The sequence below is a fragment of the Dermacentor albipictus genome, chromosome 4, assembly GCF_038994185.2.
Source record: "Dermacentor albipictus isolate Rhodes 1998 colony chromosome 4, USDA_Dalb.pri_finalv2, whole genome shotgun sequence".
Lineage (NCBI taxonomy): Eukaryota > Metazoa > Arthropoda > Arachnida > Ixodida > Ixodidae > Dermacentor > Dermacentor albipictus.
The window spans coordinates 75709376-75722849 of NC_091824.1; the positions used below are offsets into that span (position 1 = coordinate 75709376).

General features: G+C 46.6%; 2 protein-coding genes across 4 annotated transcripts in view; both read right to left on the reverse strand.

Moving 5' to 3' along the window:
• Positions 1-810, reverse strand: part of LOC135895879 (ensconsin-like) — a 438594-nt gene extending 437784 nt beyond the window's left edge. Inside the window, exon 1 of one of the 2 annotated variants that reach the window (XM_065424085.2) lies at positions 662-810. In XM_065424085.2, the coding sequence (XP_065280157.1) occupies positions 662-770 (109 nt within the window). In that variant the 5' untranslated portion in view covers positions 771-810. Of the gene's footprint in view, positions 1-230; positions 314-661 lie in introns of those variants that run through there. The other variant, XM_070538082.1, reaches the window with a different exon arrangement.
• A 1397-nt stretch (positions 811-2207) lies between these two features.
• LOC135895881 (DDRGK domain-containing protein 1-like) overlaps positions 2208-13474 on the reverse strand; it is a 30922-nt gene continuing 19655 nt past the window's right edge. For both annotated transcript variants that reach the window (XM_065424092.1, XM_065424093.2), the window contains exons 2-3: positions 5073-5377; positions 2208-2456 (exon numbers count right to left, since the gene is read on the reverse strand). In XM_065424092.1, the coding sequence (XP_065280164.1) occupies positions 2356-2456; positions 5073-5361 (390 nt within the window). In that variant the 5' untranslated portion in view covers positions 5362-5377 and the 3' untranslated portion in view covers positions 2208-2355. The remainder of the gene's footprint in view (positions 2457-5072; positions 5378-13474) is intronic.

Sequence of the window (13474 nt, forward strand, 5' to 3'; positions counted from 1 at the left end):
CTGTGTTTCCTTGTCTTGTCCTTGTGTTCTTTTTTTTTCGCTTTGCCTCAAGTTATGCAGTAACACGTAGCCTACAAGTCTGTTCTCTTGAAAGTCAGCGTAGCAAATGCGCAGCAGCTGTTTATGGCTTCAAGGCCACCGTCACTCGTTAATGCGGCTAATAGTGATATAACGAAATACGAAGAGAATACCTCTTGAACAACGTGCAAAAGAACTTCCTGTGGCCTTACCATGAAACGGCGACGAAGCAGTAACGCCAGGCGCTGGCGCAAGAACCCAACAACGATCCTTCGGTAGCATTTCACAGAAAGAGCCCGGCGATGGGGCCCGACCAGGCTTCGCACGCGTTGGGTCATGCCGCCTGTCAAGCTGCCAGCCATAGCCGCAGCCAGTCACATGTTTCTTGATGTGCTCTGCCACCTAATAGAATCGGCGAAGCTCCATAGCTCGGCCGCGAAGCGGCTCGAGTGCCAACTCTTGTCGTTTACCATGTTACTCTATGCCGCTGAAGCGGCGACGAGAGCTGAAACCACGCCATCCGGTCCCTTAATGTTTTGCTAGTCGAAGGATGCCCTGGAGACGTTCGTCTCTCGACTTGACCGCCGCACGGCGCGAATATTTGGCGCGCACAACTAGGGAAGGAACAAAGGGAGGAGAGTACCTTGGTAACCGACGACGAAGAAATGAGCTGAGCGGAGGCAGTGAGCACGGCGGCATACTGGCTGGGCGCCTCTTATCGCTGGAACATTAGTTGGCCGCGCCAAATGCATTGCAAGATAGGCGAATCGGCGCTCATGTACAGTACAGGTTGTTTCACACTTAGGGGATGACTCGGAGCGAATTGCATCGCGATGTGGCGAGCGGTTGATTCCGGCGGCGGCAGCAGCTCGCGCAGCCGCAAACGTTCGAGAAGCGAAGTCTTGAACCGCATCGTCTGCTAGGGCGGCGCGCGCTGGCCGCGCTGGCGGGAAGTGTGCTAAGTCCCATAATTTTATCGTTACTGCGGGAACTGAGCCTATGTTCTTTACTAAACTGTGTGCGACGCCCACCGATTCGCCTCGAAGGCAAGTTCATCCCCGAAAGGTACGGGGCATTTATAGACGATGTACTGATTCCGTACGCGTTCTCCACGGCCCGTTACCGCGAAAGGCGACTATACATTCCAACACGATAGGTGGCCGATCCACACTGTTCGTGTTGTGCAAGAAGTGCTCGAAGAGGGCGGCGTCGCTGTCTTGGAGTGGCCGCATCAGTCCCCGGACCTCAACATCGCTGAAGACGTCTGGGGCTCATTGCAAGTATCGCGCTGGCGCAGCATCCTCTATGTAGGATGTCGGAGGATAGGCTTTGGTTCACCATCGTGAGCAAGTGGGACGTGCTTCGAATGAACACATTGCTCGCCAAGTCACTCTACACCCCACTGCACTCCAGAGTGGGCCCTGTCATCACTACTACTGGGGACGTAACGAGATACTAGGGGAGTTCGGAGCGTGACGCGTGCATTTCTCAGCCGGCGGGCAGGGTCTGTCTAGTGTAATGAAATATTGTCGAGAAGAATCACTTCCAGCTCGCAGTCTTAACCTAAAACATTACTTTATTCGTATCTGTTTGTTTCGTCGTGTTTGGCACCAATAGTTCTTATTGTTGAGTGCTCTGTTTTCCTTTCGTGTCAAATAAAGACTGAGCACGTTGCGGGCACATTTTGGTGCCTTTCTTGTCGCTGCGTATTACGGTAGTACACACAGTGAAGAAATATACGTGCACGTACTCAGTACCCCGACCTTTTGAAAGAATAGACGAAGCATGTTGTCAAAAGAAGTTTGTAGAACTGCATTATCGCCAATGAAGGCTCGGAGGTTGGCGTCGCACAACGCTTAGTAAAGAGTATCGGCTCAGTTCCCGCAGTAACGATGAAATCGCTGCACCGCCCCTGACAGAAGCAGGCTTCCCGACAGTGCATCCAGCGCACGCCGCCGTAGCAGACGACGCGGATCAAGACTTCGCTTCTCGAGCGTTTTGCGGCTGCGCGAGCTGCTGCCGCCGCCCGACCCCAGCTGTGGTGCTCTTGTTCAGTTATTCACAATAATTATCTGCGTTCATTGAGTCTAGAAATATTTTTTGTAGTATCGCGTACTGCAGCAGTCGCTTAGCGTCTTTAAGCAGTCGTTTTAGAAGCCTTAGCAGTCGTTAGGTGTCTTTTCAGCCTCTTGATTATGGGATCTTCATTTATTCCATGATTCGCAACCCACGTAGAAACAATGTGCTTAAACTAAGCAGAACTTCACACGAATAATAATTGGAGAAGCGCAAAAGAGGAAGTCACTGATGAGCCACTGTGCAGCCCATCTAATTTGCTCAGCGAGGAGGCCCGTTGAAGTCCTGTGATAAGTTCGCCGGACCACTTGAGCCTCCAGTCGTGCTTCCAGAAAACAGTTCCTCCAGGGCAGAGAATATTCCTGAGTGGAAAAAAATATTAGAAAATATAGCAAATTTTCATGAATAAATGAGGAAAAGCGGCAAGGTTTCACTGCACAAACTACTGTCAAGAAACAACCAGATAAAATTTTTTCTAGTATTGCTCGCGTCTATACGTGGACGTCCAGCTTCATTTTGACGCGATTCCGCTGTTTTACTGAAGCTTTCGAATTCGCGCGTTCACGAGAGAATCGACGTATTGGGATGTGGAGTTTTTCTTACTATATTTATCCCTGTAAGACAGGAATCAGTAGTGAAATGTAGATTAGGGCGACACATCAAGTGTCACGAAGAACCACACCCTGAGAATTAATGAAACTCCTTCCACCAGTTACCCTTATTTAAAAGGTTTTTTTTTTTGTTGTACAATTCAAAATTCAATCTCTCTTGTGCAAGTTGTTTGTTTATAATCAAATGAAGCATTCTTTAACGCTGTAAATGGCTAAATTTTGATCCTCTCTGCTATAATGCTTTTTTTAAGAGCCATGCAGGTACCAGACGGACAGCCATCTCTGGATTCTTATTGGCTTGATAGGTCGCCCATGCCTTTCATTAGCCTAAGAAAGACCGCTCAGCTATAGACAGTTTTATCGAGTGCGCCGCCGCCCCCGATTTATCTTTCTGGTGACTCCTTGATGTCTATTAACACTTTTAATTACGGTGTACGTGGTTGCTAACTTTCTTGACCTGTTCCTCCGTCAGTGTCCACGCGTTTCAGGTAGAGATAGTTGAGCACTTTAGCCATCTATTTACTTTGATTCATATTCCTGAGCCATTTCTTCAAAACTCATTTTGCTTTGCACTGCTGTCATGTTGTCCAGTCCGAGGTGACGACCACTGCGGAGCTCAGTTGTTTCTTGTTGGTACCCCGCACCTCTCACCAAGTTGTTACGTTGAAGTCACATATAAAGATGTATTTACAATATTTCCAAGAGAGACAAGGACACATAAACAAGATGGCTGTCGAGACTGATTCCACCTTTGCACGTCAAATCGCCTTCTTCTCACTAACGCCACGTTGGTTGCGCCGTAACGATATAAGAGATCTGTTGTTTTTTTTTCATAAAGCACGCACGGTGCATGTGCCCTCGCTCCTTGCTTCACACACGAAAAACCAGCAAACACTTTCCAGATTATGTATTTCCAAATAAAATAAACTCACTGATGTATCAATTACACAATTTGCACCTTTCTTTCTGACAAAAAAATATCGCGCTTTCACTTGAAAGGCAAAACACCGATTGTGATAGCAGATTATTAGAGATATACAAAGTAGGAATAGAAGTTTTACAGGCCGTATAAACATGCAAACATTGGCTTGCTATCTGAACTAACAAGCACGGTGTCAAGCGCGTACCGGCAAACATGAACACATGAATTTCATTCTATGACTGCGGACAACTCTCGGTCAAAACGCTGGCGTGAGGAAGAGCGGAAGCAGCAGCGAGTGAATCGCCCTTCGTGGTGGCAATCGCTTGAACGCAAACTAAGCGGCGAGAACACAGCGCACACGAAGTCAGCAGCACTCGGTGCACTCGGTCCCCATCGCTGATCGCTTTCAAGATAGGGCACGCGTGGCCGCGCCGTAAGCAGCCGCCGCCGGTGTAAAACGCGCTCCCCCCCCACCCCCCCACCCTTCCCACCGGTGCCTTGCGCGCTACGGGAGACGGCGCGCTTCTTCCCCGCCTTCGTCCCTTTCGTGCGCGAGATTGAGTCTCCATCGTCTGCTCACCCTCACACGCTTTCACTCCCACCCACAGCAAACGGCGCGCTGCCGCGATGATATCGCAATTGGAATTCATACGGAACATCCCGCCGACAACGGCGGCGGAAATGCGCCTGGAGTGCCCATATAATTGCTATCGCAATAAAAAGGTTTCCAATTAAGACTTCGCGAGCAACTTTGTTTTTGCTCCTTCCCAGGATACGTATCTCCAATAGCGTGGCTCCCACCCCCATGAAGTCACAGGCACGTTGAGTGCGAGCTTTCCTTATTCACGGCAATAAGTGCATGTTCGCTCGAATGTGGATGTGACCCACGCCTTGCGGAGAAATTGATGTTGGGAAGGAGCGAAAACAATGTAGCTCGCAAAACCTCGGAAGCATTTAATTATTTAAAGAAAGGTAAAAATTGAGTGAGTTTGATTATGAAATGACGTCATTTGGAAAATGAACTTTAGTTGTTAGTCTGAATCTAGGGGCCAGCACATGCACGGTGCGCGTGCGTTATGAAAAACTAGCTTTTACATGCTTACTGTCTGCAAAGGTTAACAGCTGCAAGTTAGCGCTCGTCCAATCTATATGTACTCCCCTCCACGGTGATCGGGGTTTAGGTGCTGAATTCATTATTTTTCGACATGCACCAACTCGCTCAACAGCAAGAACTACTAGCTATATGCGAGTGCGCCATAGGGCAGCGAGAAACTTATATTTTATTGAGAAAGGAGGCCCCGTAAACAATTCTCGTTGCCACGCAAGCGAGATACGCGTTTGTTATGTGCATTTATTTTCGATGAAATTGTTCGCCCTACAATTCAGGAAATGCCCATAAAGTGGCATTCACATATACCAAACGCATGTGCGTTCAATATGCTTACCAGCCCAAATGAGTCCTGCTTCGGACACCCGTTGACGCTCCCTCTGCTGCCGTTCCATCTCCTCGAGGTGTTCACGCTCCTCTTGCTCGCGTTTCTGGGCGCGCAGCTTGTCTTCTTCGCGCACGCGCTGCAACTTCTCCTCGTGTTCACGTGGAGTGGCCTCCCGCTTTGCTTGCAGGTCCTCCATTTTGTCTCGATGCTCCTTGGCTTGGCGGGGCACGCTTAAGAAGAAGTAGTCTGGCAAATATATACTGTCGTCGTAGAATTCCATCCTCATCGACTGCGCCATGTCCAGAGTGGCGGCCCTGGAAGCGAAATTCACTTGCAGCTGTAGTCTAAACACCTAAGAAAATCCTGGGGGGGGGGGGGGGGGCGAACACTAGGTTTGGAGACAAAACCGAATGGCTAATTGAAGAGTTCCAGAATCGAATAGCGAATATTTTACTAATCGTCTTCAAATAATAAACAGCGGTTATCACCAGTAATATAACATAATCTTGACATCCAAGTATGTTCGCAACATTAGCAAGTTGTTACGTTATTGCACGTTGCGAAGCATCGATTGCGATAGCAATTAGTAAAAGAATTAAGGATAGTAGCCTTATCGGCGGTATAAACTAGTAAACATTCACTTGCTAACTAAATTAACAAGCATGGTGCCACGCGCGCACAAGCAAACATGAACACATCTCATTCGATGACCGCGGAAGCTAGCTTTCACAACGCTGGAAGTGCGGCAGCACGCAGCGAGCGAATCGGCTTCCGTGCTGCGTCTCGCTTCAATGCGAACCATACCCCGTTGCAGACATCAGGTGCAACGCTGTGGAAGCTACGCAAGCAGTTCTGTCGCGAAAATTTATCACTCGGCGCGTTCCGTCCATGCTTCGCAGCGCTCGAGTGGCGCTAGCTCGGGCTCGCTGGTACGTGAGGCTCGCCGCGACTGGCTGCAATAACAAACCCGAAAAGAACAACAAGAGAAATCAAAATGATCTAAAACAACGCAATAGCAGCCGTATATCAATGTGTGTTTGTTTCTGATGATTAAAACTTGTTTTATTCAACTTGTTTTATTCAATACTGAGCCTATTGAAAAACAGTAGCGCACAATTGCGGTAAAAAACATCGAACTACATCCAAGTGCGAACTGGATGTACGAACGTGGCTGCGCCATACACAGCAGCCATTGGAGTAAAGCGCGCCCCTCCCCTCCCCACGGTGCCTTGCGCGCGACGGTAGACGGCGCGCTTCCTCCCCGCTTTCTAAAGCCCCTCAATCTCCCAAAGTAGCGCCATTCACTTCTCTCCTCCTCCGCTCGGCGCGGCCTCGACGGTGGCGCCGCCGGCAGTGGGCCTGCCGTAGCAGACGACGGCTAACACGCTACGGGAGGAAATCCGCGGAAAAGTTCGTTCGAGTCCTGCGGAGCAGTTTTTTCAATCTAGATCTTGCTTTGTCAGTGGGTAACTGGCCTTAAGAATGTCGTGTCGGATTTGCGGAAGAAATAGAGAAAAGCACCATTATTCAAGGCGTATTTAAGGCGTAAAGCGCGCGCACGTTGAAAGTTCGTGTTGCTGAAACACGACACAAGCACGCGATGTGCTCAGACACGCGAGTAATTACCAGAGTTTCAGGTTTTGACAGCGCGAAAGTATGTGCACGTGGTTTCGTAGGTTAATTTACGTACCTGCAGGATGCTTTTGTTCGGCCGGCGCGTGAGAGATTCCGACTGTCTGCGGTCAGCAATGCCTGGCAGCAGGGCCGTTTCTGTTCCGCGCCTTTTACAGATGTACGTAGCTCATGCACAGGTTGTGGTGGCCATGAGCAACGTTTTCACACATAGGCGGTATAGATAATTTTAACAACTTACCAGCATATGAAATCGTTATTTATTTATTACAGTGCAAATGGTTAGAATTTGATAGAAAAGAAAGAAGGAACTTGATGGGACAACTGGAAAGAGGTTCAGAAAATAATTATCCCCCTCCCTCATTGGCACCAGCAACACTTTTGTTGAAGTGCTAATTTTATCTCTGTATACTACGTGCGTCTGTATTCTTTTGCGTTGTAAGTTTTCACAAGGAAGCAGTGTTGCGTTAACTGGAACAGTCAAGGCACACAAGACAGAAGAAAAGTTGATTCTTGGGTTTTACATCCCAACACCACGATCTCATAAGGCACGCCATAATGGGGGCTCTGGATTAATTTTTTTTGCAGCTGGGGTTCTTTAACGCACCCCCAATGCACTGGACACGGGCCCGTTTTGACACGGGCGTCAAAAGAAGAGGTTGCAGGAGCCGTGTCACTTAACAAAGCCGCGCGTTCTTTGCCACTTGCTCGAAGTCAGCCCGCCCGATCTTGTGAATCCACACTTTTCTTCGTTTTGCGTTGCGCCCGGCGGATGGTAAAACAAAAAGCTTTTTGCCGTCACTGGGTCTGTTGTGGCAACCGTAGGCGCAGCAGCACGGCATCGCAATTAAGCACTCGGCCCTAACACATTGTATAAAACTACCGCGCTCCTTCAAACCGCCTGCCGTACTTCGTCGCGGAGGTCCAAAAATGGGGGTCGCAGGCCCAAGATTGGGGGTCGCAGCGCGCTGGAAAGAAAAGATATACAAAAGCGCGGCGCCTGCTCTGCGCCGGAAAGAAAAAAATATACAAAAGCGCGGGGCCCGCTTTCACGTGACACAGATTGGCCAATGGGGGAGCGGAGGAGGCTGGGGCGACAGGAGGAGTGGAGGAGGAAGCGCCTGGGTGAGCGGGGTGGCGGAAAGATCTAAGAATGGCGCTACTTTTGGAAAATTGAGGGGCTTTACCGCTTTCCTGCCTTGCGCGCGCGAGATTCAGCCGCCATCGTCGGCCTCACCCTTATACGTTTTCATTCGTGCATACAGCATACGACGCACGGAGGCATTTCACGCTTGGACTTTATATGGAACATTACGGCGATGCTGACGACGACGGAAGAAATGCGCTTGCAGTGTCCATTCAATCGTTATCGCGATAAAAGCACATATGCAGAATTAGGAGCAGATAAGTGCCTTTGATTCGCGTACTAAGGACTTATTGGTAAGTGCGAATGGTAGCGGCCGCTAAGGTCTTGCTCCGACGTAACGCGCTACACTAGATGTAGCTTTTCCTGTCTTAGATTTACTAGGGCCGCCATGTTGAAGTGCACAGCACATTTATTTCATTTTTATGTTTTATCGCGCACAGTTGGTGAGCTAAAGTAGTCAATAACTATTCGTAAAATATTCGTATTTACGAATACTGATTATTTGATTCCAACACCGAGTGGAGGAGGGCAATATTCGATCTGTTATTCGGACGTTTCAAATATTCTGACGCCCCTACAATATCCTTTTTTGCCAAGTACCGGGTATTTCAGTGAACACTGTAATATTTTCTTAAATATCCTGTGGCAGATAGCACAATTTTAATTCATCAGCTGGTCTACTCGAAGCAGCGGATATTACTTGCAAAATAAATTGAAATGCGTAACGGACTAATTAACAACACATCACTAATTATGTTTTGACTAATTACTTTATGGCACATATTGCAATCCACACATTCTAGGCGGGGAGTCCGCAAGGAAGGAATTCATAGGATCACACCAGTTTCACTATAATATTCCCGAACGTTGCGTAGAAATGAACTGGCCTTCCAGGTACTTAGATACTTCAATGCATAAAATTGAGTTTTGTTAAGAAATAAGTGGAACGACACTGCATTTTCACCGCATGTTTGACGGCGAATGTCCCGTAAATGGTGTCGTCCAGACAATTATTTTCAAGTGGATATGCCTTGCAGTCTCACGCGAGATTTTGTAAATTACAATATGTGCCATTAGGTAACTACTTAAAAAATTGTTGAGGGAGTTATTGTCACTTACTCGAGTATGCATATGAAATTTTAGTGCAAGTAATGTCCGCGTCTTCGAGTATATATCGCAAGTGAATACCACCTAGGCCCTTGTAATAGCGGCATCTTTCCCAGTGCGAACAGTGTTTATGAGCGTGGCAATGAGAAAGATTATGTGCGTTTCTTCGTGACGATTTTGTTCACACACGGCGAAACATGATGCAACAGTTTACTTCAGCAAGAAAAATGTCGCCAAATTACTTGAGTTGCCCGAATTGTTGCCATTTTTAATGAGCTACGATCTGAGATCAAACAAGATAAATTAAAGGATATGGCGAATAAAATGAAGAAATGGTGCTGAAGTACATTGAGCAGAAATATATGCACAGCACTGCAAAAAAAAACAAATTTTTTCCAAGATGCAAAAGCCCAAATTATTTTGCTCACAAAAATGATCGACTAATTAGAAAAGTCGCCGTTTCGCCTGAAAGGTGAAGTATCGCTTCCCATAACTAATTAGTGCAAAGCTATACGAAGTGAGGATAGTATAGTTTTAGCAGCCGTGTAAACTTGTAAACGTTCGCTTAATCAATAATTTGACAAGCGCGGTGTCATGCGCGCGCACGTAAGCAAGAACACATCTCGCTCGACGACCGCGGAAACTCGCTGTCAAAACGCTGGCGTGAGCGAATGCGGCAGCAGCAACGAACGAGGTGACGTTCGTGCTACAGAGCGTAACTTCCAACTAAAGTTATCACGCACGGTGACCCGTGTATATGCATTCATCGTTCATAGCCACAGCGCATGCGTCAGAAAACATTATATGCGTGGAGAACTGACCCACACCATTGCCGATCGAGGCGACGGCTGAGCCGCACACCGACGCATACAATCACGCCCGCATGGAAAACAGCGCCATGACAACAACATAAAACAAGAAGCAAAATACAACGATAAGAAAGAAATTGTTGCTCGAAAAGGGAGATTGTTAAAAAGGTTAAAAAAAGGAATAATGCAAAATTGTAATAATAATAATATTTGGGGTTTTACGTGCCAAAACCACTTTCTGATTATGAGGCACGCCGTAGTGGAGGACTCCGGAAATTTCGACCACCTGGGGTTCTTTAACGTGCACCTAAATCTAAGCACACGGGTGTTTTCGCATTTCGCCCCCATCGAAATGCGGCCTGCAAAATTGTATAAAAAGAAACTAGCGCCAGGAAACGCTAAAACGCTCCCCCGGGGAAGAAAAAGTTAAAAAACATGGTAAAATGGTGAAACATTGTGTAAAAAATCTGAGGCACCGAAAAGGCAGCGCATGTGTAAGAATTAGTTCTGCAATGAAGAAAGAAAGGGACTGTAGAAAACGAAGCGAGTGATCAGAGAAAGTGGTGCAAGCCGTTCAACACACGACACTTCATCAGCGCCCCTTCCGACACCCTCTCGAGGAAAGACCTCGATTATCAGCAACACTAAGTGATGCAGTGCACCAGCTTCTCAGACTACTCTAAAGTTAGTGTGGGGCATAGAGAGCTGGTGTCGCTTTTACCATCATCATCATTATCACCCTGTTTTATGTCCACTGCCGGACGAAGGCCTCTCTTTGCGACCTCCAATTACCCCTGTCCTGCGCCAACCGATTCCAACTAGCGCCCGTGAATTTCCTAATGTCATCGCTTCACCTAGTGTTCTGGCGTCCTCGACTGCGTTTCCCCTCTCTTGGTACCCATTCTGTAACCCTAATGGTCTAACGATTACCTAACTGGCGCATTACATGACCGGCCCAGCTCCACTTTTTTCTCTTGATGTCGATTAGAATATCTGCTACACCCGTTTGCTCTCTGATCCAAACCGCTCTTTTTTCTGTCTCTTAATGTTATGCCTAGCAAACTACGTTCCATCACTCTTTGCGCGGTCCTTAACTTGTTCTCAAGCTTCTTTGTCAGTCTCCAAGTCTCTGCCCCATATGTCAGCACTGGTAGAATGCACTGACTGAACACTTTCCTTTTCAATGATAAAGGTAAGCTTCCAATCCGGAGATGACAATGTCGGCCGAATGTGATCCACCCCATTTTTATTCTCCCATGAATTTCCTTCTCATGATCAGGATTCCCAGTGGTTAATTGACCTAGGTAAACGCACTCCTTCACACACTGCAGCATGACTGGCGATCTTGAACTTTTGTTCCCTTGCCCGGCTAGTTATTATCTTCGTCTTCTGCATATTAATCTTCAACCCACTCTTACACTCTCTGTTAAGGTCCTCAGTCACTTGTTGTAACTCGCCTGCACCGTTGCTGAATAGAACAATGGCATCGGCAAACCGAAGGTTGCTGAGATATTCCTAAGCCTACCCAGTTTAATAGCTTGAACACTTTTTCCAAGCATGCAGTGAATAGCATCGGAGAGATTGTATCTCCTGTCTGACCCCTTTCTTTGTAGGCATCTTCCAGCTTTTCTTGTGTAGAATTAAGGTAAGTTTAACCTCTGCAGATATTTTTCAAGGTATTTACGTAAGCTTTCTGTACCCATTGATTACGTAATGCCTTTATGACTGTTGGCATCTCCACTGAATCAAATGCCGTTTCGTAACCTATAAAAGCCATATGGAGATGGTTGTTATACTCTGCGGATTTCTCGATAACTTGATTGATGACATGGATGTGATCCATTGTATCCCTTCCTGAAGCCAGCTTGTTCCCTTGGTTGACTAATGTCCAGTGCTGCTCTTATTCTATTGGATATTACTTCGGTAGATATTTTATATAGTAATAGAAGTGAGCGTATGGGACTATAATTTTTCAATTCTTTAACGTCTTCCTTTTTGTGGATTAGTATAATGTTGGCAGTTTTCCAGTTTTCTGGAGCCCTTGCAGTCAATAAACACTTCGTATAAAGAGCCCCAAGTTTTCCAAGCATTATGTCTGCTCCATCTTTGAATAAATCGACTGTTATTCCATCGTCTCCTGCCTCTCTTCTCGTTTGATGTTCTGCAAGGCCCTTCTGACGTCATCGCTAGTTATAGGAGTTTCTCTATCCTGTTCATTACTGTTTCTAATGGAGGTATCCTGACTCCGCTGGGTATTCTGCATGTCAGTATAGAATTCTTCTGCATGTTTTGCTATATCTTCGAGATTGCTGATGATATTACCCTGCTTATCTTTCAGTGCAGACATCTTGGATTGTCCTATGTCGGGGTCCTTCCTCACTGATTTCAGGCTGCTTTCATTTTTTACGGCTTCTTCAGTCTTTCTCACGTAATATTTTGGAATATCATTTATTTCGCCTTATTGATCCGTGTTGGCACTTCCGCGAATTCTATCTTATCTCGAGCTGGACACTTCATTCTTTGTCGTTTTTTTTATTAGGTCCTTTGTTACTTGGGAGAGCTTGCCTACTGGTTGCCTTAGTGCTTTGCCTCCCACTTCTATTGCTGCTTCTGAAGCCAACCTAGTTACAGTTTCATTCATTGTCTCTATGTAATCTTCATCTCTCTGTTCTAAGGTTGCATATTTGTTTGCATGTACCAGCCTGAATTTGTCTGCTTTTGCCCTTACTGTCTCTAGGTTGGCCTGTTTCTTCTTGACCAATTTTACTCTTTCTCTCTTGAGATTGAGATGAATCTGAGCCCTCACTAACCTATGATCACTGCAACCCCCCTTTACCCTACCTAACAGTTCTATATCCTACGCTATGCTGGGATCGGAAGAAAGTATGAAATCAATTTCATTTCTTTTTTCACCATTAAGGCTTTTCCAGGTCCAGTTCTTGTTGCTTTGCTTCCTGAAGAAGGTGTTCATTATTCGAAGCCTATTACTTTCTGCGGATTCTACCAGCATCTCTCCTTTGGCGTTTCCAGAATGAACGCCCTAGTTGCCAACTGCTTGTTCACCAGCCTGCTTTTTCCTACTTTTGCATTGAAGTCGCCCATTACTACCGTATACTGAGTTTACACTTTTCTCATCGCTAATTCAGCATCTTCATAAAACTGCTCTACTTCATCATCATGGTGACTGGATGTTTGAGCGTAGGCTTGTACTACCTTTAATCTATAGCTCTTATTAAGTTTGATTACGACTACAGCTATCCTCTCATTAACGCTATAGAATTCGTCAATGTTGCCCACTCTCTCGTTATGGATTACGAATCCTACACCGTATTGCTTCTTATCTGGGAGATTTCTATAGCAGAGGACATGGCCGTTATGCAGCAATGTGTAAGCCTCACCAGTTCTTCTAATCTCAATAAGGCCGAGGATACCCAAAACAATGTCTGATATTTCCTCAAAGAATCCTGCTAAGCTAAAGCCTCCCTCGACAGAATTCGGCAATTAAAGGTTGACAGGGTCAGTTTCCATTGGCGGCCTGTCCGGACCCAGAAATTCTTAGCACCCTCTGCTGTGTTACACGTCAGGTGCTCCGCAGCTGCTGGGGACTGAGGGCCATGGGTCAATTGTAGGAATCATCTGGGAGGAGGTTGTTGTATGGCCCAGTTTATACGAGTATACTGCAAAGCGCAGGAGGATTTCGTACACTACTTTATCAG